This window comes from Lithobates pipiens, unplaced genomic scaffold (assembly GCF_037356315.1).
Source record: "Lithobates pipiens isolate NorthernLeopardFrog02 unplaced genomic scaffold, aLitPip1_a1.2 Scaffold_13, whole genome shotgun sequence".
Classification (NCBI taxonomy): Eukaryota; Metazoa; Chordata; class Amphibia; order Anura; family Ranidae; genus Lithobates; species Lithobates pipiens.
Window position 1 is genome coordinate 322,088,214 of NW_027507718.1, and position 24,805 is coordinate 322,113,018.

The 24,805-nt window shown below is 40.7% G+C and overlaps 1 protein-coding gene across 2 annotated transcripts in view; it reads right to left on the reverse strand.

Annotated features, from left to right (window-relative positions):
• ELF2 (E74 like ETS transcription factor 2) overlaps positions 1-24,805 on the reverse strand; it is a 152,001-nt gene that overhangs the window by 52,361 nt on the left and 74,835 nt on the right. For both annotated transcript variants that reach the window (XM_077476917.1, XM_077476918.1), the window contains one exon: positions 21,559-21,724. In XM_077476917.1, the coding sequence (XP_077333043.1) occupies positions 21,559-21,724 (166 nt within the window). The remainder of the gene's footprint in view (positions 1-21,558; positions 21,725-24,805) is intronic.

A 24,805-nucleotide genomic window follows, 5' to 3' on the forward strand; every position in this document is an offset into this window, starting at 1 on the left:
TTTTACGGCGGCTGTTTGAAGGATATCATTATGGCTACAAGATAAAAGTGCTCTCTGCGGCGGATTCTCCACAAGATCACTTTTATCGGTGGTGGGAGAAGGCCCCCCCCCGCTGCAATCCGGTGCCCTCCACCACTTACCGGAGCCGTCAGCAGCTGCGGAGGCGTTCGCGTGTTGTCTCCTGCTTGGTATGGGTGAGTGAGGGGAAGATCGTCACTTCCGCCCACAGCTCTTAAAGGGCCAATTTTTTTAAATTACAATTTTTTTTACTTTATTGCATTTTAGTCTAAATATGAGATCTGAGGACTTTTTGACCCCAGATCTCATATGTAAGAGGACTTGTCATGCTTTTATCTATTACAAGGGATGTTTAAATTCCTTGTAATAGGAATAAAAGTGTTCATTTTTTTTAAACAGTGTACAAATTAAAAAATAAAAAGGTAAAATAAATAATAATAAAAAATTTTTTAAACGCGCCCCGTCCTGCCGAGCTCATGCTCAGAAGCGAGCGCATATGTGAGTAGCGACCGCATATGAAAACGGTGTTCAAACCACACATGTGAGATATCGCCGCGATCGTTGAAGCGAGATCAATAATTCTAGCCCTAGACATCCTCTGTAATGCAAAAAACATGCAACCTGTAGAATTTTTTTAAACATTGCCTATGGAGATTTTTAAGGGTAAAAGTTTGTCGCCATTCCACAAGCGGGTGCAATTTTGAAGCATGACATAGGTATCAATTTACTCAGCATAACATTATCTTTCACAATATAAAAAAAAATAAAAATTGGGCTAATTTTACTGTTTTATTTTTTTATCCAAAAAAAGTGTGCTTGTAAGACCTCTGCGTAAATACGGTGTAAAAAAAAGTAAATACCAAAATCTCAAAACGAGGCTGGTCCTTAAGTGGTTAAGGAGAAGATCTGTAAAGAACAGTGGACAAAAATCCTTCCTGAGAAGTGTGCAAATCTGGTAGCAGCTCCCTCAAGGCCTGTCTGAAGTTTGCCAATGAACATCTAATGATTCAGAGAAGGATTGGGAGAAAGTGTTGTGGCCAAATGAAATCGAAATTGAGCTCTTTGGCATTAACTTGACTCTCCATATTTGGAAAAAAAAATCCCTCTTGAGAAGTGTGCAAACCTGCTAACCAGCTTCAAGAAACATCTTACTTCTGTGCTTGCCAACAAGGGTTTCTCCACCAAGTCATGTTTTGCTTGGGGATCAAAATACTTATTTTACTTACCGAGCAGCAACTCAATTTATAACATTTGTATCATGTGTTTTTTTTCCTGGATTTTTGGTTCATATTCTTTATCTGTCATTTAAAATACATCTATGATAACAATTATAGACCCTTCATTGCTTTATAAGTGGGAAAGTTACAAAATCTGCAGAGGATCAAACAATAATTTTACCCACTGTATATATCACAAGTTGTATGGAACTAATAAATTCACAATAATATGGAATTTTGCCATTTTATTATTTACGATTGGTTGATAGTTTTTCTTTCTCAGTATCTGATGATTGCTAAAAACCCATAGAACACCAGATTACAGACATTGGTTATTAATTGTTGGTGATAGCACAGCATTTACTCTTTTATATGTAAATTAGGAATACTTTCTCAAATAGAAGTATTAATAGTTTATTCTTATCAATTAACAAAAAAGAAAGTAAATGAACAGAAGAAAAATCCAAATCAAATCAATGTTTGGTGTGATCACCCTTTGCCTTCAAAATATCATCAATTATTCTAGGGACACTTGCACACAGTTTTTGAAGGAACTCGGCAGGTAGGTTGTTTCAAACATCTTGGAGAACAAACCTCAGATCTTCTGTGGATGTACCTCAGATCCTTCTCTCTTCATGTAATACCAGACAGGCTTGATGATGTTGAGATCAGGGTTCTGTGGGGGCAAAACCATAATTTCCAGGACTCCTTGTTCTTTACACGGAAGATAGTCTTATTGACATTGGCTGTATGTTTGGGTTTGTTTTTTTACCTGATGCAGAATAAAGCTGGAGCCACACGCCTCCCTGATGGTATAGCATGATGGATAGATATCTGCCTGTATTTATCAGCATTGAGGACACCATTGCTCCTGACCAAATCTCCAACACCATTTGCAGAAATGCAGCCCCAAATTTGCAAGGAATCTTCACCATGCTTCACTGTTGCCTGTAGACACTCATTGTACCGTTCTTCATCTCTTCGGCGAACAAACTGCCTCCTGTTACCACCAAATATTCAACAGCACAAAACCCCAGTCTGCTTTGAAATATTTGCCTGAGAGACCTTGCTGATGCAGTAGAACTACCTTCTGTGTTGTTGCTGTGCTCAGTCTTACTATAACATGTGGCATGAAACGGTCTTCCACAACCTCACCTTAGTAGCAGAGTTTGGCTGTTCCTCATCCAGTTTTAAGACTCCCTTTACAGCCCTTTCTGTTTTAAGTTAATGACTGCGTTTCAACCTACATATGAAATTGGTAATCACTAGCATCTGCTTGCTATAATTTGTTAATCATACACCTGGCTCCGATCCTACAAAATCCCTGCTTTGTGCAAGTGTAAGAATTGTTGCTGGTTTGGGGCCAAGGGTAGTCACACCAAATATTAAACTTTAAGGTTAGAGGGGGAAGGACAAACTACAAAGGCAAAATTAGATTTTTGTACTTACTGTAAAAAAAAATTCTTGAAGTCCACTGAAGGGCACAGGAATTGTAATAATTTTTACACTGTTGAGTTACAGCTTTGGGAGGATGGGAAACTGGCAGACAAACATTAAGCCAACCCTTGGATAACCCCGCCTCCAACCGCCATGCCCTACTTTTGTTAACAAGCAGCACATAAGGCCAATAACAGAGGGGCAGCATCGGTGTCCCTAAATAAACAAAGAAAAAGATCATCCATTGGGGGGACACAAAAACTGTAGAAGTTCCTAAAGAGTTAGAATTATCTAAAGCAGTCCCACTGAAGGGTGGGAAAAGCCACTAGGATCCAAAAAAGGAAAAATTATACTGCAAGAGTATCTGAAGGAATCGATGCCTAAAAAGGAGATCAACCTAGTGCTCACAACCAGGACATATAGTACCACTAAAGGGAAATAAAGTGCTACCAGAAGAACTAAGGGTCACAATCAGTGAATGAAAGAGCCAAATAACCGTTCAAAAAAAATACAAAAAATAAAAAATAAATAAAGTGGAACAGAAAACCACCTTTAAAAGGACAAAAAATGAAAGATGATAAAGTCTCAACATTACAGGAACTTCAAAAATCTAGGCGACCAACTCACTTCCAAGAGAAGGTACTAGGGTGGACATAACAGTCAGCGCTGTGATCAGGGTCCAGGGCTGCTTGAGGACACTAAAGTGTAAGATTCTTTTCAATGTAAAGAAGCAATATAAACGGATTCTTATCCAGCTTGTATGTCAATAGGTCCCTCAGGGGTGGATCAAGCACCACATGGAGTGCAATCATACATTATAGAAAGGGACTCCTCTGCAGTAAGAAACGTGACATCAAGTGGGATACCATCCTGAAGGACAGGCTCCTACCAAATCAGGAATCTGAAATTTTAGGGTGTGAGAAACTCAGACCGACCTGAGAAAAAGCATAATCAGGTGCAGTAATAGCAGAATGGTGAGGAAGGGAAGCTAAATGAGATGCCTTAGACAAGTCTACAGTGTAAGCTACAGGGGGAAATCTGAGTATCCCAGTTGCAAAGAGGTAAATTAGAAGGGAACACGTGAGGATCCACTTGCAAAAAGTGTGGGGGGACCTTCATGCAGAAAGTCAAGCAGATGAGACAGAGGTCCTGGCTTTGGGATCTGCAGCTTGAGTGGGATGTTGACTCAGATTACCTATGAGTTACTAATGCAATAGTGAACGAAGGCTGGGGTTCCTCTGACCTATCCACAGATCACCTGCGTTGAACCTAGCATATAGGGTCAAAGGCATTTCTAAAGAGATGTTTTCCTTTAATGGGGTAGTAAAGGCCCTTAACCAAAACAAAATCCTTCCCCTGCAAGTTAAGAGCATATGCAACTTAGTATGCAGCGCATACTAGCACATTATGAAAGACTTACCTTAAAGACTTGCCCTCCAACGATGAGTGACAGGACTTCTATCTTCACCAGGTCTTCCTTCTGGATTTGCGAGCTCTGGCCATTTGAATAGCCAAGCCGCAAATTATGTCACTCCCATGTATACGCATGGAGTCATGGCCACAGTACAGAGCTCTAAAGGGACAGAATTCTATCTCTAAACAGTGAAGTGTGCATGTGCCATGGATGTCTGACTGCAAAAGTAGTGAATATTTCCTATACTGTGCACATTTAGAAGGTATTTCTTGTACCTACAGGTAAGCTTTACTCTAACCTTGGGTAAAAGAGTAGTGGTGCGCAGTACTATGGTGAAGAATCTAGTCAGAACAAGTTTAATACATTCAATAAGTGCTCAAAAGATTAGGTGATAAATATAATGTCGTCCCCACTAAAAGGTAATAAATAGAACGTAGAAAAAGAAGAAACAATATATGTATAAAAAAAAAATATATATATATAGTGAGGAACCCTCCCTGCTCTGCCGTAGTAGTATTTTGAGTAATGAACAAGTGGATAAGGAAAAATACTAATAATTAAAGCTGGTGATTCCCAATGCGATTTTTAAAAAAGTAGCAAAGTTGTATAAAGTGACAGTGCTGGGTATAAAGGAGGTCCGTGAAAATAACTTACTACTGCATCTTGAAGTGACTAAAATAATATACATAAAGCAGTGGACGAAATATAAAATATAAAGTGATTCACCATGCGATTTGTTCAAACTGACAAAATCGCATAAAAGTGCTAGTGCTGAACAATAAATAAATCTGTGAAAATATCTGCTAAACCAAAGTATATATGTAACAGTGTACAAAAAACAGTCACTAGCTGGATAGGACAATGCAGCGTGGGGGGGGGGGGTGGTGGTGGTATACTTTGGCGGTTTTATGTAAGGGGTTAAACTTCATGAAGTCACGTGAAAGTGACGAACACGCGTCGGGACGCTACCGGAAGTGACGCAATCGAGCTCGAGGCTCGTTTATACCCCATACAAAAACTCTGTCTGTTTGTGAGTACTAAATCTGTTTTTTATAAATAAACTTCAATACTGTTAAAAAATTACTATACTATGGGGCTCCCTTCCTCCTCATCTGTTTAAAGAGGAAGTAAACCCTTACAAACCACTTTGACCTACAGGTAAGCCTAGATTAAGGCTTACCTGTAGGTCCAAGAAATATCTCCTAAACCTATATGGTTTAGGAGATATTTGCCCGAAAACGGGCACCGCTGTCTACGGCGCATGCGCCGTAGACAGCGGCGCGCAGGCGCACTAAACGCGGCAGTTCCAAGAATGGAGCTGCCGCATTTGTCGACTCCCGTGCGCATGCGTGGGAGTGACGTCATCGCGGCTTTGCCGAATGACAGCGGCGGAGCTGCGAGACGCCACTCCCGTGCGCATGCGCGGGAGTGACGTCATCGCGGCTTCGCCGCTGTCATTCGGCGGAGCTGCGAGACGCCACAAGCAAGATGGATGCGGCGGACTACAGGGGACAGCGGCGACTTCGCTGGCTCCTGTGTCAGGTAAGTAAAACATAATGGGCTACTATGCGATGCATAGTAGTCCATTATGCTTTACCTTTGCAGGGAAAAAAAGAGGAAGTAAACTCATCAGGGTTTACTTCCTCTTTAACCCTTTACATAAAACCGCCAAGGTATACCACCACCCCCCCCCCCCACTCTGAAGTACCGCTGAGGGACCACATAAAGAGTCCAATACGGCACAGTAGGCAGGAAACGCCAGGATCCGGGGACATATGAACAGGACCTCGAGGGATAAAGATCACCAGGAACCCTGAGGACACATATACCATATGCTGTTGTTACCTTACAGCTGTAAGGTAAGGGGACACCCATATTTCGATCACACAGGACCACGTGGGAGACATCCACCATCACCATTATCACCGTTTAAATTTCTACCTTATAGTGCACATATATTTAAAGCACCAGCACTGAAGGCGATTGTCTTGTTACATGCGATTTTGGGCTAATCGCCACTCGTTGTTGCACAAGCTGAATGGACATTTTTTAACTAAGATTATTGTTCAATCTTTTCTTTATATAATAGTTTTAAATATTGTGCACATTTTCTTCTTTTTTGGACTATTCCCAGAGGTTTTTTTTCCCTCCCACCAACACTAGGATTGTTTATGCGTCTTTTGCTTAGATTCAACAATTTGATTAAATTCTTGTTTTATGTCATTATTTAGTTCACTGCACTGATACTTAAGTCTATGGTATAAGACACCTGCACAGAGTCACTTTGTTTAACCCTCCCTTGGCTTTGACACTATATGCGATTTCTTTAGCCACAAGGCAAGCATTATTTGCATCTTTTGTCCTATCCAGCTAGTGCCTGTTTTTTGTACACTGTTACATATATACTTTGGTTTAGCAGATATTTTCACGGATTTATTTATTGTTCAGCACTAGCACTTTTATGCGATTTTGTCATTTTGAACAAATCGCATGGTGAATCACTTTATATTTTATATTTTGTCCACTGCTTTATGTATATTATTTTAGTCACTTCAAGATGCAGTAGTAAGTTATTTTCACGGACCTCCTTTATACCCAGCACTGTCACTTTATACAACTTTGCCACTTTTTAAAAAACGCATTGGGAATCACCAGCTTTAATTATTAGTATTTTTCCTTATCCACTTGTTCATTACTCAAAATACTACTACGGCATAGCAGTGAGGGTTCCTCACTATATATATATATATTTTTTTATACATATATTGTTTCTTCTTTTTCTACGTTCTATTTATTACCTTTTAGTGGGGACGACATTATATTTATCACCTTATCTTTTGAGCACTTATTGAATGTATTAAACCTGTTCTGACTAGATTCTTCACCATAGTACTGCGCACCACTACTCTTTTACCCTCTTTTTTCTTAATTGGGGTTCGAGTACCCCATCTCAGTGTGTGCAGCGGTACAACAATTAGATTACTTTCTGATTAGGCGCAGGAATATTTCTTTTTACTCTAACCTTACCTGTAGGTAAAGTAAGCAAGTGATGCTCACTACCACTTTCTTAGGTGTGCCCTCAGCATCCCAAAGTGCCCTACACATGTGAACACACAACTCCCCTATGTGGGACACAAGCTTAGATGCTTGCAAAAAGCCATGGCAGCTGAAGCACGATGCTCCAGAGATTTGTTCCAAAATTTCAAGAACACAAGGGTTTGACACTGGGCTGAAGGGGACCCCTTTAAGGCATATGATCCATTAACATGGCTTCAAAATCAAACTCACCGCTAGAGGACAAAGAAATACACCAGTTAATTCAAGCAGATAGTCCAACTGTCTCAGAGAAAACCCTAAAGATATGGACACCATCAATTTTTTAAGCTCATGCTTACCAAGATGGACGACCAGGGATGGACTGGCCATCGGGACTACCGGGAATATCCTGGTGGGCCGATGGCTCAGTGGGCTGGTTTACAGTGACAGCCTGAGTCTCTGCACTCCTCTACTTAGGAGAGTATAAGCGAGGACCTGCTCCGCTCCTCCCACACATCAACAGCCAATCAGCAGGTAGTGTAACCCTCCCCAGCTCACCACATTTGAATACACAGGTGCTGGAGCGGGGCTGAATGGGGGCAGAGGAAGGAGAAATACACTGTATCTGAAGCCTATGAGATACAAGAAGGTATGACCACAGCTACAGCAAAACCAGTCCTACAGCACACAGAGCGCTAGCTGAATGGGAACAAGATTGTGGGACTAGGGATGTCCCACGATCAAAGCAATGTCACATGTACACTGGTTGCAGTGTCTTCCAGAAATCAATGCCTTCGGGCAGTGTGCAGGTTACTGATCTGTCCTCTCTTCTCCCTCTCATCTTGCTCTGTACTTTTTTTTTTTTTTTAATAGCCATTTTACCTGCACACTGATAAGATCTGATGCACATTCTCTGTCTGTTGATAGTGTGACACATGGCTGGCTGTAACCATTTCAGCTTCTTTTCAGTTATTTATTCAGAGCTCTGTGTGTGCTGCACGGTTTCTGTGATGTTTTTTGGAAGAATTTACTGCTAGTTCAGGCTAGAAGACCCATTAACTGTTTATTGTCCTCCACTAATCCTGACCAGTTCACTGTTTGTAAGACAATTTGTATTTTGTGCTGCTGTCTTCTGTCACATGGATGTACTTTCAAAGGAAGATTACTGACTTGATCTTGCAGAACTGTTTTAAATACAGTGGAGCAACCCTGTGACACATTACACTTTTACACTGGGTTCAGACATGTCTGCAGTCTCTGACCATCTCCTGTATCATGTTTGCAGTTTCTGACCATCTCCTGTACCATGCCTGCAGTCTCTGACCATCTCCTGTACCATGCCTGCAGTCTCTGACCATCTCCTGTACCATGCCTGCAGTCTCTGACCATCTCCTGTACCATCTCCTGTATCATGTCTGCAGTCTCTGACCATCTCCTATATCATGTCTGCAGGCAGACATGAGCGCTAGCTGAATGGGAACAAGATCGTGGGACTAGGGATGTCCCTGCAGTCTCTGACCATCTCTTGTAGCATGTCTGCAGTCTCTGACCATCTCCTGTAGCATGTCTGCAGTCTCTCACAGTATCATCAGGAGTAGGCTGTAAAGACTCAATCTGAACTGAAGATGATAATAGGGCCTCCGAGTTGGAGGCCCAATAGGATCAGAATTAGATTCTGCCATTGATACTGCCAGAGTGTGCTTAGAGCATCTGCAGGTTGATTGGTCCATTAAATGTGCACAAACCAACTAAAAAACTGAGCTGACTATAGGGATGAAGTCTCAGTCTCCAATTCAGCTCAGCCTTTCAGAGTAAACTTTGTACTCATTAAGATAATACAAAGCCCCTCTCTGTGAATGGCTGAGCAATGCTCAGCTCAACTCAATCTTGTTCCAGTAGTGAGATAGGAAGTTACCATCTCACTTGCCAGAACACAGCACTGTATACTATATGTAGCTGAGGTTTTATACAGTACATACAGTCTGCACATTTAATAGTAAAAGGTAATAGGTTGTTTGTGCTGTGATGCCTCATCACTGGAAGTCTATGGTATGCTCATCTATTGCTGAGTGGGCAAGAAAATTGTGCCATATTATCATTACATTATTATTATGCGAGTGAAAATTTGAGTGCAGGATTGCGGTATAGACAGGAGACTCCCTACCAGACTTGGAGTTCCTGGCTCCTATATATGACGTTAATTTCATATCATATCAATAATTAGGCCCCAACAACAACGGTTAAAATTGCTTCCTGTCTTGATGACCTTTCCTCAGTCATATGCACTGTGTGCTATGCTGCCCTTATTTGCACCACCTCTTTCCTCTTGCCCTATACTCTTGCTCATCTCTTCTTTGTACATATTGCTTCTTCCAGGTCATTTATGATATTACATTGACAACCGCTGTTTTAGATTGCTGCTTTGTAAAAACTAGCTCAAGCAGCAAATCTTGACCAAAAACACCGGTCTATGGTGAAGAAAAACAAAAAACAAAAAAAAGTGAGCAAAATTTGTTAGAATTTGTCTGAAGAAAAAAAAAAAAAAAGTCTTCCAACCTCTTAGGACACTAGCAAAAAATGCATGACAGAGGTTATATGGGAGTCAACTTAATATTTTATCCCAGTGTCCCAATCTCCTGAAGGTGACAAGGTAAACTGTTTAACGATTCCCATGTCCCTCAACAGTTGATAAAGAAAATAAGGATTTTTCACTTGCCAGGAAAATCCCTTTCCTAAAGTACAGTAGACCTCACCTGAAATTGCCAGCAACTTTTGCCTGAAGCTGGCAGCATATAAACCATGGTCTTGATTAATGGAAGCATTTGTGCTTCAATAAAATGATTTCACAGATAAGTAAAAAATCCTAATTTCTTAAAGTGATTTTTCTTTTTTAACAACATGGTATACTTGCCTGCCCTGCGCAGTGGTTTTGCACAGAGCAGCCTGGATCCCCCTTGTCTCAGGTCCCTCTTTGCTGCTCCTGGCCCCTCCCTCCGGTTGAGTGCCCCCACAGCAAGCAGCTTGCTATGGGGGCTCCTGAGCATTAGCTCCCCTGTCCATTTAAATACAAAGCTGTGGTTTTCCCTCGCCCCTTTCTCATCTAATTGGCTAACAGACTTTAACTGACAGCAGCGGGAGCCAATGGCGTCGCTGCTGTGTCTCAGCCAATCAGGAAAGAGTCCCGGATGGCCGAGGGGCTTATGGACATCGCTGGATAGAGATGGGGCTCAGTTAAGTATTGGGGGGGGGGCTGCTGCACACAGAAGGATTTTTATCTTAATACAGAGAATGCATTAAGATAAAAAAAAAAAACCTTCTGCCTCTACAACCCCTTTAATTGTACAGTACAGTCAATTAATCAAGACCATGGCACAAACCCAAACAATGCAACCGCCTAGTGGGCAACACAGTAACAAGGCCAACAAGCCCAAAGCATCAGAATAACACTCTCAAACTCAAATGCCGCATACACACGACCGGACTTTCCGGCAGAAAAGGTCAGATGGAATCATTCCGTCAGATCTTAAGATCGTGTGTGTGCTTCATCCGATTTTTTTTCTTCAAAAATTCAGACGGACCTAGAAATAGAACATGTTTCAAATCTGTTCCGATGGAATCAATGTCTATAGGGAAAAGCGTTCGTCTGTATGCTGGTCCGACAGACCAAATAAGATCTACTGGCTATTGAACTTCCTTTTCTAGTCCCGTCGTACGTCATCACGTTCAAAACTAACGGACTTTGGTCCGTTCGGTCGGAACTCAGTCGGGAAGACCGTCAGACTCTTTTCTACCGGAAAGTACAGTCGTTTGTACGCAGCAAAAGAGTGACTTGAAGCACCTTAAGCCTGAAGTTGCAGCGAATATCCAAAATTATATAATTATATACTACGGGAACCCAGCTGTGACAGCCAGGTGCCCACTGGGCATGCGCAAGCGATGCTGCACTCTGTGACTGGTCCATAAGTTTTCTAAAGTTTTCTAGGACCTGTCATGTGCCCCAGAAGACTTTGGGAAGGAGAACTTCCACTTCCGATCGCCTAAGGCGACCAGAATGGAAGTGTGTAAAAGAAACATGTCAAAATCAAGTACTTTGCTCCCACCCCTCACAAAAGCTCAGTTTCTTTTTTTTTCTTTTGAGCAACATTATTGCCATTACAGGGGATGAACAACATCCCTTGTGATAGCTGGGACAGTGACAAGTATTTTTTATTGGGAGATCATTATGCGACCCCCTGATCGCTTCTGTCTACCAAAGCATTAGATCAAACCGAGTCCTCTTTATCTGATGAGCCTTTTATTGGGATAATTTACAGTAATAGGAACTGCAGCCATAACTCCGGTAATCTTTATTTTCTACAGGTGGTCGACTTTATGATAAAAGTGATCCCAGCGACGGAGACAAGACGCAAGAGACTCGGCTGTCTAGGACTCTCCCTCGTTGGTTGAGGCAGCAGCGAAGCACCATTGGCTCCCACTGCTGTCAAAGTCAGCCAGACAATGAGAGAGAGGGTTGGGGCTGGGCCGCGGCTACACGTGTGAATGCATACATGGAGCTGCGGCTTGGCTCAGGTGCCCCCATAGCAAGCTGTTTGCTGTGGGGGCAAAGAAGGCAGGGGCCAGGAGCGCCAAAAGGGACCCAAGAAGCGGAGGATTTTGGCTGCTCTGTGCAAAACTACTACACAGAACAAGTAAGTGTAAAATGTTTGTTATTTTGAAACAAAAAAAAAAAAGGAGACTTTAGTATCATTTTAAGGATTTAGAGAAGATCTGTAAAGAAGAGTGGAACAAAATCCCTGATATGTGTGGAAACCTGGTAACAAACTACAAAAAATGTCTTAAGTCTGTGCTTGTCAACAAGGAATTCTCCACTAAGTCATGTTTTGCTTGGGGATCAAATACTTATTTTACTCATTGAACTGCAACTCAGTTTATAACATTTGTATCATGTTTTTTTCTGGATTTTTGTTTGATATTCTGTCTCTAAAATTTAAAATACACATATGATACAAATATAGACACTTTATTTCTTTGTAAGTGGGCAAACTAAGAAAACATGCAGGGAAAAAAAAAATTATTTTCCCGACTATATGTATGGTAGTCCGCAAATGGTTAATAACTTAAAGTGTTACTAAACCCAGGACCCTGCATTCACTATATCTGTTCTCCCACAGTACACAGAACATGAAAATGCTATTATTTTAGTAAATATAAACTGTTAAATACCTTTTCTCAACAGCAGTTAGAGCGGTCTTGTGACTTTTATCAGTGTTCAGCCTTGCATTGGTTAAAGCTTTTAGGAGGAGTTTTCTGACTGTCTTATGAGACTGTGAGAACCCTGATCCTCTGTCTGGACGGAGCCGATTGGCCCTGTGCTGATCACATGCATGCCCCCCCCCCCCCAAAATAAAAAAAGGAAAAAACCTCTCTAGCAATAAACACCAAACTGAGCATGTGCAGCCTGACTCCATAAACTGTGTTATCAGGGAATTATCAGGGGACAGTAGAAGGAAATAAGAATCAGAGGAGTCAGGATCAAACAGCCTTTTTTTATAATGCAGAAGATTAACCCCTTAGGATCCACAGTGAGTATAACAAGCATGCTTTACTGCATATACTGATTTTTCGTATTGTGTGTTTAGTAACACTTTAAGATAGTTAATAAAAGATATCATGTAACGTGTTACGTACAGAATACTTTATCAATCTCAAAGAGAAATTGGGAAATTGTTACACAAGTAATATACCTATTCACCTGACAGGACTTGACCGAATTAAAACAAAGCAAGTACACAGATCTTTTTTTTTATACAGGGTATGCAGGATAGGTAGAAGGAGAGGGAGGGAACACTTAAGAAAAAAGTTATGTTATCCTTATGTTCCATGCTAAACTCCAAACTTTGTAGTATGAGGGCCATGAAACACTGCTAATTTAGTAGTGATTTATCATTGCTACAAATGACCAATGCCAGCCATTAGCATCAATTTGTAGCTAGTGATTTAATTGCTCTATTGTTTGGCAATTTGTCATTGATCCAGGTTAAACTAGTAGTACATAATTTCTGGCAATTTTATGGCAATTGCTGCTCCAAATTGCTCTCATTCAGCATTATGTAGCTTAGCCATAGAGGTGAATACACTGACACGAAACACTGCACAAGCTCAATCACTAAGCCAATGAGCTACAATTGCTGTAATATTTGTGAATTAGCAATGCTTTAGAAAAACAATAAAGGATCACTGTTAATAAATCGCTCATCTCACATGGCGCCTAATGTAGAACATTTGTGACAGTTACATTTGTACTGTACCCTACTCAAATCGAGCCTTACAATAATTGTACCTAATCTCGAAAGATTCAATCCATGACATGCCAAACCACTCAGTAATCTTATCCAGAAGTGAAAAGTAACCTGCACATGTGTGAAAAATTATCACAGAAGGCTTAGTGCATCTCGCTGTATGGGGGACAGGTGAATATAAGACTTGCTGGAGATGGGGGAGCAATTTAAATGTAACTGCAACAAAGGGGCAGTTACACTTTGAAGGAAATTTACCCGTGGGAGAGCAGGGAACAGGCATAAGAATTCAGCTTTCATACAACTTTATATACTCTGTAGGGAAATGTAAACAGAATATTCTCTGGATGTGGATGCTGGAGATCCGAATGCACATTCATATGACTGAGAACTTCTGTAATTAGGTCAGGGAAGCTTTATAGGATCTTACAATTGTTTGTAAACATGCAGCCCTGTATACTTGTGATGGACTATTCAATATGCAAAAATGCAAAAATGAATGAGACACCATGTACCACTTTAAGATCGGACTGTCTCACCCCTTCCAGATCATGTTATTTTTCTGTTTTTAGCTCTGTTAGGCCCCTTTCACACATGCGGACATTATGTCCGTATTTCATCCATCCATTTGCGGATGAAATACGGACATACATGCATTCCTATGGGATAGCGGGAACATCCGCAGACACCCGATATCGTCCGCCTCCGCAATTGTCCGATTCTGCAGATGGAGGAAAATGCTTTTTTTCTATCCGTCTGCAGAGCGGATCAGATGAACACGGACAGACGGTCCATGCTCATCCGATCCCCCATAGAGGAGAGCGGAGAGCTGGCGGGACCTGTTATCCGCCGTCTCAGCGGGGACAACAGAGCGATCCCCGCTGAGCAAGCGGATCATCACGGGGCGGATCATTACTGATCCGTCCCGTGTGAAAGGGGCCTTACACTTAGGCCGCGTACACACGCGCGGACTGTTCGCCCAACTTTGTCCGTCCAACAGTTTCGGCAAACAGTCCGCTCAAACTTAGCATGGACGGACATGGCCACACACGACGGACGAACAGTTTGCTGAAACCGTGCGCGATGACGTGAACGGCACGTACGACGGGACGAAAATTTCGACGTCCAATACACTGCAATGCAACCTTCCGACGTGGAAATCCTTTCTGAGCATGCGCGAGACTTAGTTGGCCGAACAAGCCTACACACGAGCGAACAGTCCGCTGAAACCTTGTTTCAGCGGACAGTTTTTCGGAATTTCCGTAAGACCTTGTTCGTCCAACTGTCCGCTGAAACTGTCCGCTGAAGCCCCACACACGAGCGGACTGTCCGCCCAAACACTGTTCAGCGGACAAGGTTGGGCGAACAGTCCGCCCGTGTGTACGCGGCCTTAGAGTGACAATTACTCAGACATGCAACACTGTACCCAAATTAATTTTATATAATTTGCTTTGAGACAGATTAAAGTTTTCTTTTGAGGGTAGGTACCCCAGATGACGTCTTCTATGACGAAACGCGTCGGGACTTCACTGCAGCCTGATTTTATACTGAAAAGTGCTTAACCTTCTGTATACATGTGAGTTTAATAATTTTTTTTATTAAATTGTTTATACGAAACGGAATTACACTATTGTGGTCCCTGCTTTTCTTTATATGTGCTCTATTATCCCTGTGGACCTATATGGCTGGAGATAAGTTACCTTTTTGAATGGAGTAACCACATTTGAAATCCCTCTGGAAAACGCAATAGTGAAGGAGTCTACATATATGTACGAGCTTATATGATCCTCCAAATATAAATTTGAGTGGATCCACTAAATCCGGTAAGCGTCCATTTCGCTTGGTGGAGGGATATCACGTGGTGACTGCACGGTTTTTCTAAGAAGGAGGTGTAGGATCCCTTTTCACACATCTGTGAATTATACACGGACATTTAAGAGACTTTTGCTATTTCCACGTTTGGATTTTTCTATTTATTTGACCCATTCTTTAGATTATTTAGCTGTATAGTTGTATATAGCAAATAACATTTATATGGGATTTTGTTTGGTGTGTGCACTATTTCACTTTGAGAATATTTGCCGAATATATATATTTTTGCAATATTGGCAGTAAATATGCCATGTCTTTAAAGCGCTACACTTTTATATAACATGCTCATCCGATCCCCCATAGAGGAGAGCGGAGAGCTGACGGGACGGTCCCTGCACAGTGTGCAGGGACCGCCCTGTTATCCGCCGTCTCAGCGGGGACAACGGAGCGATCCCCGCTGAGCAAGCGGATCATCACGGGGCGGATCATTACTGATCCGTCCCGTGAGAATGGGGCCTTACACTTAGAGTGACAATTACTCAGACATGCAACACTGTACCCAAATTAATTTTATATCATTTGCTTTCAGACAGATTAAAGTTTTCTTTTGAGGGTAGGTATTTAATCACAGCTGTTTTTTTTTTTTTTTTTAATATATAAAAAGGAATAAGGACCAAAAAAAAAAAGTTATAAAACTTTGGGCGGAAAAAAAAATCTTTCTTCATAGATTTGAACTAAAATGTATTCGGCTACATTGTTTGGGTGGGAAAAAAAAAAAAAAAAAAATCATTTCTTGAGACCCTAAAATGAGAGACCAGCATAAATACCCTCGAAATGACCCATTTTATAAAAGAAGACAGTCCAAGATATTTAGTAAAAAGTATGGTGAGTTTTTTGAAGTTGTCATTTTTTTTTCACAATGTTTTGAAAAATTTATTAAATTACATTTTTTTTTCCCAAAAAGATGTCATAAGTTATTTTTCACACACAGTATAGGCATAATTACAATTACACCCCAAAACACAATCTTCTACTCCTCTCGAGTATAGGGATACCACATGTGTGGGACTTTTTTCACAGCCTAGATTAGTTTGTCTTGGGAAATAAAGTAGAATTAGCCAGGCTTGGATTTTTATAGTATATTGCTTTAAAGCTCAACTCCAACTACCCACAAGTCCCCACTCCCTTACCCATTCGCCCCACCAACCATGAATGACCCCCCCCATAAATCGCCTAGCGTCAGAAATCTTCAGGCCAGCCACATGATGCGCAGGGTCCTCTTCCCTGATTCTGGGCAGTACTCCATAATATTGTCAGCATCATTCTCTGCATCATTTTACTGTGTGTACAGCATGCTGTGGTGATGTATGTGTCCTGTATTTCAGGATTTGGACCGAATGACCCGTGTGTCATACAACCAAGGAAGAGGATAGAGGCTGGATAGCAAAAGTCTGCTAAAGGACAGTGCAAGAGGCAGAGCAAGTACTGCAGAAAAAGCTTCATTTTAAATGATAGGTTAGTGATTGGAAAAAACAAAAACAAAAAACAAAAAACACAACTACACTTCAGTTTTACATTAAAATGCAAACTCGGTCAAACAGTACATGAGTAGACATGCTACAGCTGAAGTGAATTAAAGTAGGTGGTAAACCCTGGGAAAAAAAAAAAACCTGTAAGACAAAGGCATAATGAGCTAGTATGCATCGCATACCAGCTCATTATCAAATACTTACCTTAGAATGAAACCCTCCAGCCGCGCCCCACACCGCTGAGATTGCTGACATCTTACCCGGGCTGTGCTCTGAGTGGCAGGAGCCGCAATGATGTAATTCCCGCGCATGCGTGTAGAAGCTGCCGTTTATGGCATGGGCTCTGAAGGTCTGGCACGGTAAGCTGGACCTTCAGAGAGCATGCGCTGATGATGTCATCAGCTGCGTGCACTTTGAATATCTCCTAAACTGTGCAAATTTAAGAGATATTCACAGTACCTACAGGTAAGCCTTATTATAGGCTTACCTGTAGGTACAAGCACAAAATAAGACTTTCCTTTAAGTAGGTAAAAACACCATCAGGATGACATATATGCAATGCCAGATGACTGAAAACCTCTTTCTGTTCTTAGCATATCCTTCAAAGTGTACCTTTCTAAAGTACGTGTGTATATTCTGTTCCTATTCTGTGAGATTCAGCCAACATTTTTGCTATTATCTTATAAGGACTTTATCGGAATATGTGCGATGTCCTTGTACTGCCGCTCATTTTGAAGCTTGACTGAGATATCAAACATCTAGATCAATCATAATATGTATTCACTGCATATGACAAAATCAAGAAAGCTGGATCGGTAGTTCAATCTGTAATGCATGTGCATCCAAAATTCATGGCTGTAGTCACACCAATAAAACTTAAGTTGGCATGCATTGACATGTGTTTTGTAATGTGTTACTTTGCATTGATGTACATTATTTTTTTACAGCAGAACACAAAATACTTGATTTTTCTTTACTTAATATAAGTTTAATGCATTTAAAATTCACCATGTTCCATTTTTACCGAGCACTCAACAAAACTTGCTGGGCCTGTTAGAAACCATCAATTTCATCAGATCATTGTGTTGAGCCTGCGTTGAGTAAAGCTGCTCAACGTACACATGAATGGGCCTTTAGAGGAATTATACAGAGATTTAAGTGTAAGCATATAAACGTTGGGTAAATTGTATAACCAGGATAGATTTTTAAATTAGATGTATATCATGTTATAGTATTGAGTATAATTTTTAAGTTTTACATGAAGCGGTCTATGACAATCACTGGGATGGAATACATATAAATATTTTAGTGTGCAGTAATTTAACAAGCTCTTAGATACAATCCTTTTTAAAGCAAGACTCAGACAAAGCAACTAAACACATGAAATACATACAGTTAGGTCCATATATTTTTGGACACAGGCACAATTTTAGATTTTTTCAGGTATTTACCAAAACATATTTAAATAATGTATACGGGCTGAAAGTGCACACTCTTGGGTTTAATTTGAGGGTACGTACATCCAAATCAGAGGAAGGGTTTAGGAATTACAGCTCTTAAGACTAGCCACCCCTCTTTTTCAAGGGACCAAAAGTAATTAGACGATTGAATCAAAAAGCTGTTTCATGGCCAAATGTGGGCTACTCCTTCCTTATTTCTTCATCAATTAAGCAATTAAAAGGTCTGGAGTTGATTCCAAATGTGGCATTTGCATTGGAATCTATTGCTGTGAACCTACATCATGCGTTCAAAGGAGCTCTCCCTGCAAATGAAAGAGGCCATTGTAAGGCTTCAAAAACAAAACAAATCCATCAGAGAGATAGCAGCAACATTAGGAGTGGCCAAATCAATCGTTTGGTACATTTTGAGGAAAGAAGAACGCACTGGTGAGCTCAACATAAAAAGGCCTGGAAGTCCATGGAAGACAACAGTGGAGGATGATCTCAGCATCCTCTCTATGGTAAAGCAAAAACCCATCCACAACATCCAGACAAGTGAAGGACACTCTCCAGGAGGTGGGCATATCATTGTCAAAATCTACATTCAAGAGAAGACTTCAAGAGCAAATACAGAGGGGGGTTCACCACACAGTGAAAACCTTTCCTAAGCCTAAAGAACAGAAAAGCCAGATTAGGCTTCATCTAAAAATGCCAGAAGAGTTCTGGAAAAGCATTCTTTGGATGGATGAAATTAAGATTAATCTGTACCAGAATGACGGGAAGAAAAAACTGTGGCGAAGGTTTGGAACAGCTTATGATCCAAAGCACACAACATCATCAGTAAAACATGGTGGAGGCAGTGTGAGGGCATGGGCATGATCTAAAAACGCACTGCAAAAGCAACCCAGGAGCTTTTGAAGGAAAAGAAATGAAATATTCTGCAATGGCCGAGTTAATCATCTGATCTCAACCCAATTGAGCATGCATTTCACTTGCTGAAGGCAAAACTAAAAGGCAATAAGAACAACTAAAGACAGCTGCAGTTAGAGCCTGGCAAAGCATCAGCAAGGAGAAAACAAGTCTTTGGTAATGTCCATGGGTTCCAGACTTCAAGCAGCCATTGCCATTAAAGGATTATTAATTTGTCCAATTACATTTGAGCTCTTGAAAATGGGGGACTGTGTATAAAATGGTTGCAGTTCCTAAAATTTGTACTTGATATTTATGTTCAACCCCTTGGATTAAACCTGAAAGTCTGCATTTGAAATTAATTTGGATTGTTTTGTTTTCATTTTATTCTGGTGGCATACAGAACCAAAAGTATGAAAATTGTGCCTGCGTCCAAATATATATGGACCTAACTGTACCTGCTGGAATTAAAATTTTATTTGCCTGTTCCCATATGTCCTTTGAATGCTACTGATGCCCTTGCATTATAGAGGGATATCCCCTAACAAAGGCTATACTGAAACAAATCCGGCCTATGTTTGTTCTCCATTCAGACATGTTTCTCTTATTATGTTTTTTGTATGATTCATTGATAGTGTGATGTCTGACCGCATACTGGTTATTACTTTTCTTTTTGTACTTTACACAAAAAACAATAAGATGATCGAAAAGTGAAATACATACACGCAAACTGAGCATTTGCAATTCTATTTACACACATCTCTTCCACACTGTACAGCCAAAAGGGTGACTGCACCTTTCTCTATTAAAAAAAAGCAATAGAGTTTGGTCAAACTCACTGTCCTCAACATGTTGACTGGAAAGTAACAGAGCAGTAGGGGATACCCCTGGGAGCCCCCCCTCCCATATTAATGCGCCCAGTGTTACTATCTCACAGTGTTGTTCTTGAATCTCTTGTTAGGACTCCTGATACACAAGGGGATATAAAGGCAGATTTCATGTACTTGCATGTTTCTATATATAGATATAAAAAATATGTTCATGTTATAAATGAATTACTAGAATAAAGGGTTGATTGTAATCTTTGCCTGGACTTCAGATTTAAAGAGTACCTGTATCTTGGCCTTACAAAGTATAAAAACGTATGTGGCTAGCTTTAAATGATTACTAAAGGCAAAATTTAAAATAAAATAACAAACATGTTATACTTACCTCCACTGTGCAGCTCATTTTGCACAGAGTGGCCCCAAACTTTCGAGGGGTCAGGTAAGTATAACGGGGGGGGGGGGGGGGGGGGGGGGGTGGCGGCATTGTCAGATGTTTTTTCACCTTAAAAGCATAGAATGCATTAGGGTGAAAAAAACGTTTACCTTTACAACCCCTTTAAGTGATCATATTCTCTTCTCTCCAGCAGCATATACTCACATTCTTTCACTCCTCCATCCCCTCCAACCAGCAGTAAAATTAAACATGTCTGTGTATGCGAGAACATGTGACTTACTCCCCCTCACCATGTGATTGTGTTGGTACCTCATTATTGGTCTATGGCTGTTAAATGGGGTCAGTTGGTTGGTTTGGTGCTTTCATGGGGCTTTCTTTCCCTGTTCTTATTGGATGAATGGGGGGGAGTTAAAGCGGAACTTCCCCCTCTCAATCAACATTGATTATTTGTAATCCTTATGCTGCTAGCATTAGTAGATAGATAGCAAAGTATATCATATTTACTTGTTTTCAACTTTTTTCACACTTCTTGAATTACTAGTTTACTAGTTTCAGGCCTAAGCAAATGATGTCATACATCTCAGGAGTCTTCAGGAGGGGAGGAGGGGTTTGCTGAGCTAAGAACACCCTCCCCGCCTGTATGTCTGAGCTAAGGCCAGATGGATTTCAGGAGGTAAATGCTACATGAATCATATGCCCCAACTTAAAATGGCTGCAGCCAGAAATGCTAGGGGGTGGTTTTCAAAGTGATTTCTCAGCAAAATAAAGCTTGAAGACATGGATGGATGGCTGAGTTTGCTTTGAAGAATAAATACGAATTAAATCTTGTTTTTGGTTTGTGGTGCTCAGATGCAGTGTAGTTCTGCTTTAAGTGACGCGTTTGAAATGTTTTGCTACCAGAGACCCCCACAGTATGAAGGCCACCCCACACATCTAGTCCCAGTGTGTTAGCCATTAGTATACTGTAAACCTAATTTACAGATTCAACGGTCTTATCAATATATCTGTATGTTGAATCCGCTGCAGACTGATCTTACCCAACCCCTAGTGGATTATCCTCTTGTAAAGCTAACACTCAAGACAGTACAGCTTGTTCTAGAATATGTTAACATTCATTCTATACATATTTTGTTATGTTTTATGAATTCATTTAGGCATTGCTGCTTGAATCCCTCTGTTATAACTTGCTGAGATTTACGTGTATATTATTTCAGTGTAAGTAAAACCCACCTATCTCCACAGTTTCGGTCTCAATCTCTTGCTCATCTGCAACATCTTGCATCATAAAGGTCTCGTCATCATACACTAGCACCTGTGCAGCATAGCCCTCCTCCATAGGTGCGCCGGGAACTGGTTCTACAATGACAGCAGGGTATTCGATGACTTGAACTTCTTCCTGTGGGATCAGACAATTCCCAAGAGAGTCAATTCAGAGTCTGTTAAGTTCTATAAATCAATTGTCTTTGTTAAAAAAATCTGCAAATCACACAAAGGGAACATAAATATGGGCAAGCATTTCTGTCTTATTCTATATACACAGCAAAAAACAAACTACAAGAGGTTGTAAAAGTTAGCAAAGCCAATTATTATTTTTACAAATACTTTAATACTGTATCTTTAACCTGAAGAGTCACAAGCCCTGAACACTGCAGCAATCCACACAATAATCCTGATCTACAAGGTATTACAGTGTGACATTTTCCATAAAAGTATGCCTGAAATTTCCAAAAGTATTAAACAAGAACACCTGTTTCTTCTATTAGGCCTCATTCACACGGGGCATACTAAAGCATACGCCTGTGGAGGGCTGTGTTTACCAGCATGAGGTTGCACAGGGGTTCTATGCATCCCCATGCAGGCAGTCTCATTCATGTCAATTTGGATGTAGCAGTTGCGCAGACACAGACACTGCTCCCAACTTGACAACTGTGCAGGTGCATAGCCCCGAACCCACCCAGGGAAATATCAGGCAGTTTTTTAAAGCAGACCTTCACCCTTCTTTTTAAAGTTCCCGTCATTGTGATTATCTGCCCCTCCTATAATATAACTGAAAAGAATATATATATATATTTTCTTAGCTCAAAATACCTTAATTGTTCATTCAGTGCCTAGGCAAACGACAAAGCTTTAGTCCCGATGACTCCTGGGATATCATCACCACATACAGTTGTGTGAAAAAGCATTTGTCCCTTTTCTGATTTTTTTTTTGCATATTTGTCACACTTAAATGACTCAGATCAAACAAATTTTATTATTACACAAAGATAAACTGAGTAAATACAAAATGATGGTTTCATTTATTAAAGCCAGGCAGGTTAGGACAGCTTTTTTGCCTTATGTGAAAAAGTAATTGCCCCCTAAACTTAATAACTGGTTGTCTCTCCCTTTGAGGCAACAACTGCAATCACGCGTTTGCGATAACTGACAATGAGTCTTTCACATTGCTGTGGATCAATTTTGGCCCACTCTTCTTGGCAGAATTGTTTTAATTCATCCACACTGGAGGGTTTTCCAGCATGAACAGCCTGTGTAAGGTCATGATACAGCATCTCAATTGGATTTAGGTCCAGGCTTTGACTAGGCCACTCCAAAACCTACATTTTGCTTTGTTTGAACCATTTGGCGGTGGACTTGCTGTTGTGTTTTGGATCATTGTCCTGCTGCATAACCCAAGTGCACTTGAGCTCGCAGTCACAAACTGATGGCCGGATATTCTCCTTTAGGATTTTCAAGTAGAGCTCAGAATTCATGGTTCCATCAATTATGGTGAGTCGACCAGGTCCTCAAGCTGCCCCAGACCATCACGCAACCTCCACCATGTCTGACTGTAGGTATGATGATCTAGTTATAAAATTATGAATTTGTGCGTGCGCTGCCTCCCTGTGCCTCCCCTCCCCGTGCCCCCCATCCCCTCCTCATCTGCCACACTCCCCCCCCCCCCTGTCATTCTCTTCTCCCTACTTTCTGTTCTTTCTCTCTGCAGCTATTAGTGTGGGTATGAGGGGACCCGTAGTTTGTCCCCAATGCCCATGCCATTCTGCTCCGATGATAATCTGGAAAACAGGGGCAGGATTCATGGAGAATCAAGAGTACCCTCGGATGTAAGATACTATCTATCCCAGTAAGAGAAGGGGTTATCTACACCTGAGAAGGCTCTCCATCCTGGAGAGGCTGAAAGTATCTGTTGGGCAAATTTGATGTTTCAGGTGGCTTTTGTCTCCTTCGTATATGTGGATTACCCACCTATGGTATAATGTGTATCTCAACTTATCTTACATCATTGTATCTATGTTTTATACTACATCTGGATGTTGTATTCCGTGTTCCTGTGCCCTCCTATTAATAAATTAATAAGTAAAATTTAAATTAGAAAAAAATAAAATAAAATGCTAAATTAGTTTTATGCCAGATGTAACGGGATGCACACCTTCCAAAAAGTAAAATTTTTTGTCTCATCATCATCAGTCCAAAGAATATTTGCCTAAAAGTCTTGGGTATAATCAAGATGTTTTTTGGTAAATGTGAGATGTCTTTGTGTTCTTTTCTCAGCAGTGGCTTTGGCCTTGGAAGCCATTTTTGCTCAGTTGCTTTCTTCACTGATCTTACCTGAGGCAAGTGAGGCCTGCAGTTCTTTAGATGTTGTTCTGTGTTCTTTTATGACCTCCTGGATGAGTTGTTGTCATGCTCTTGGAGTAACTTTTGTAGGCTGGCCACTCCTGGGAAGGTTCATTACTGTTCCACGTTATCTCCATTTGTGGATAATGGCTCTCCCCTGTGGTTCAATGGAGTTCCAAAGCCTTAGAAATGGCTTTGAAACCCTTCCTAGACCGATACATGTAAATTACTTTGTTTCTTATCTGTTTTTTTTTTTTATTTTATTTTTAGATTGTGGCATGATGTGTGGCTTTTTGTGATCTGAAATTTAACCCAGTTTTCCCAAAAAATTGTGGTTAATCACAGTTCATTCATGATTCAGCATGGGAGGGGGCAATTACTTTTTTACATGGGGCCAGGCAGGTTTGAACAGCTTTTTGCCCTTAATAAATGAAATAATAATTTAAAAACTGCATCTTGGATTTACTCGGGTTATCTTTGTGTAATAATAAAATTTGTTTGATGATCTGAATCATTTAAGTGTGATTTAAGTGTCAAATACTTTTCCACACAACTGCATCCCAGGAGTCTTGAAGCAGTTGCTCTCACTCTGACAACCGTGGTGATACCTCATATGTGTTATTTGAACACCGTTTACATTTGCGGGCGCGACTTGTGTGTGCAATTTCTTACTTTTTTTTTTTTTGTTGTTTTTTTTACATTGTCCCCTACATTGTAAAAAAATAAAAACTTATGATCAATTGTATTGCTGTCACAAGGAATGTAACTAAAAGACCCCAAATCCCTACTTTGCTCTTAAAAGTATTCAAATCGCCAAAATCTGATCACTGTCATTTTTTTTTTTAAATCGGCACCATTGGCA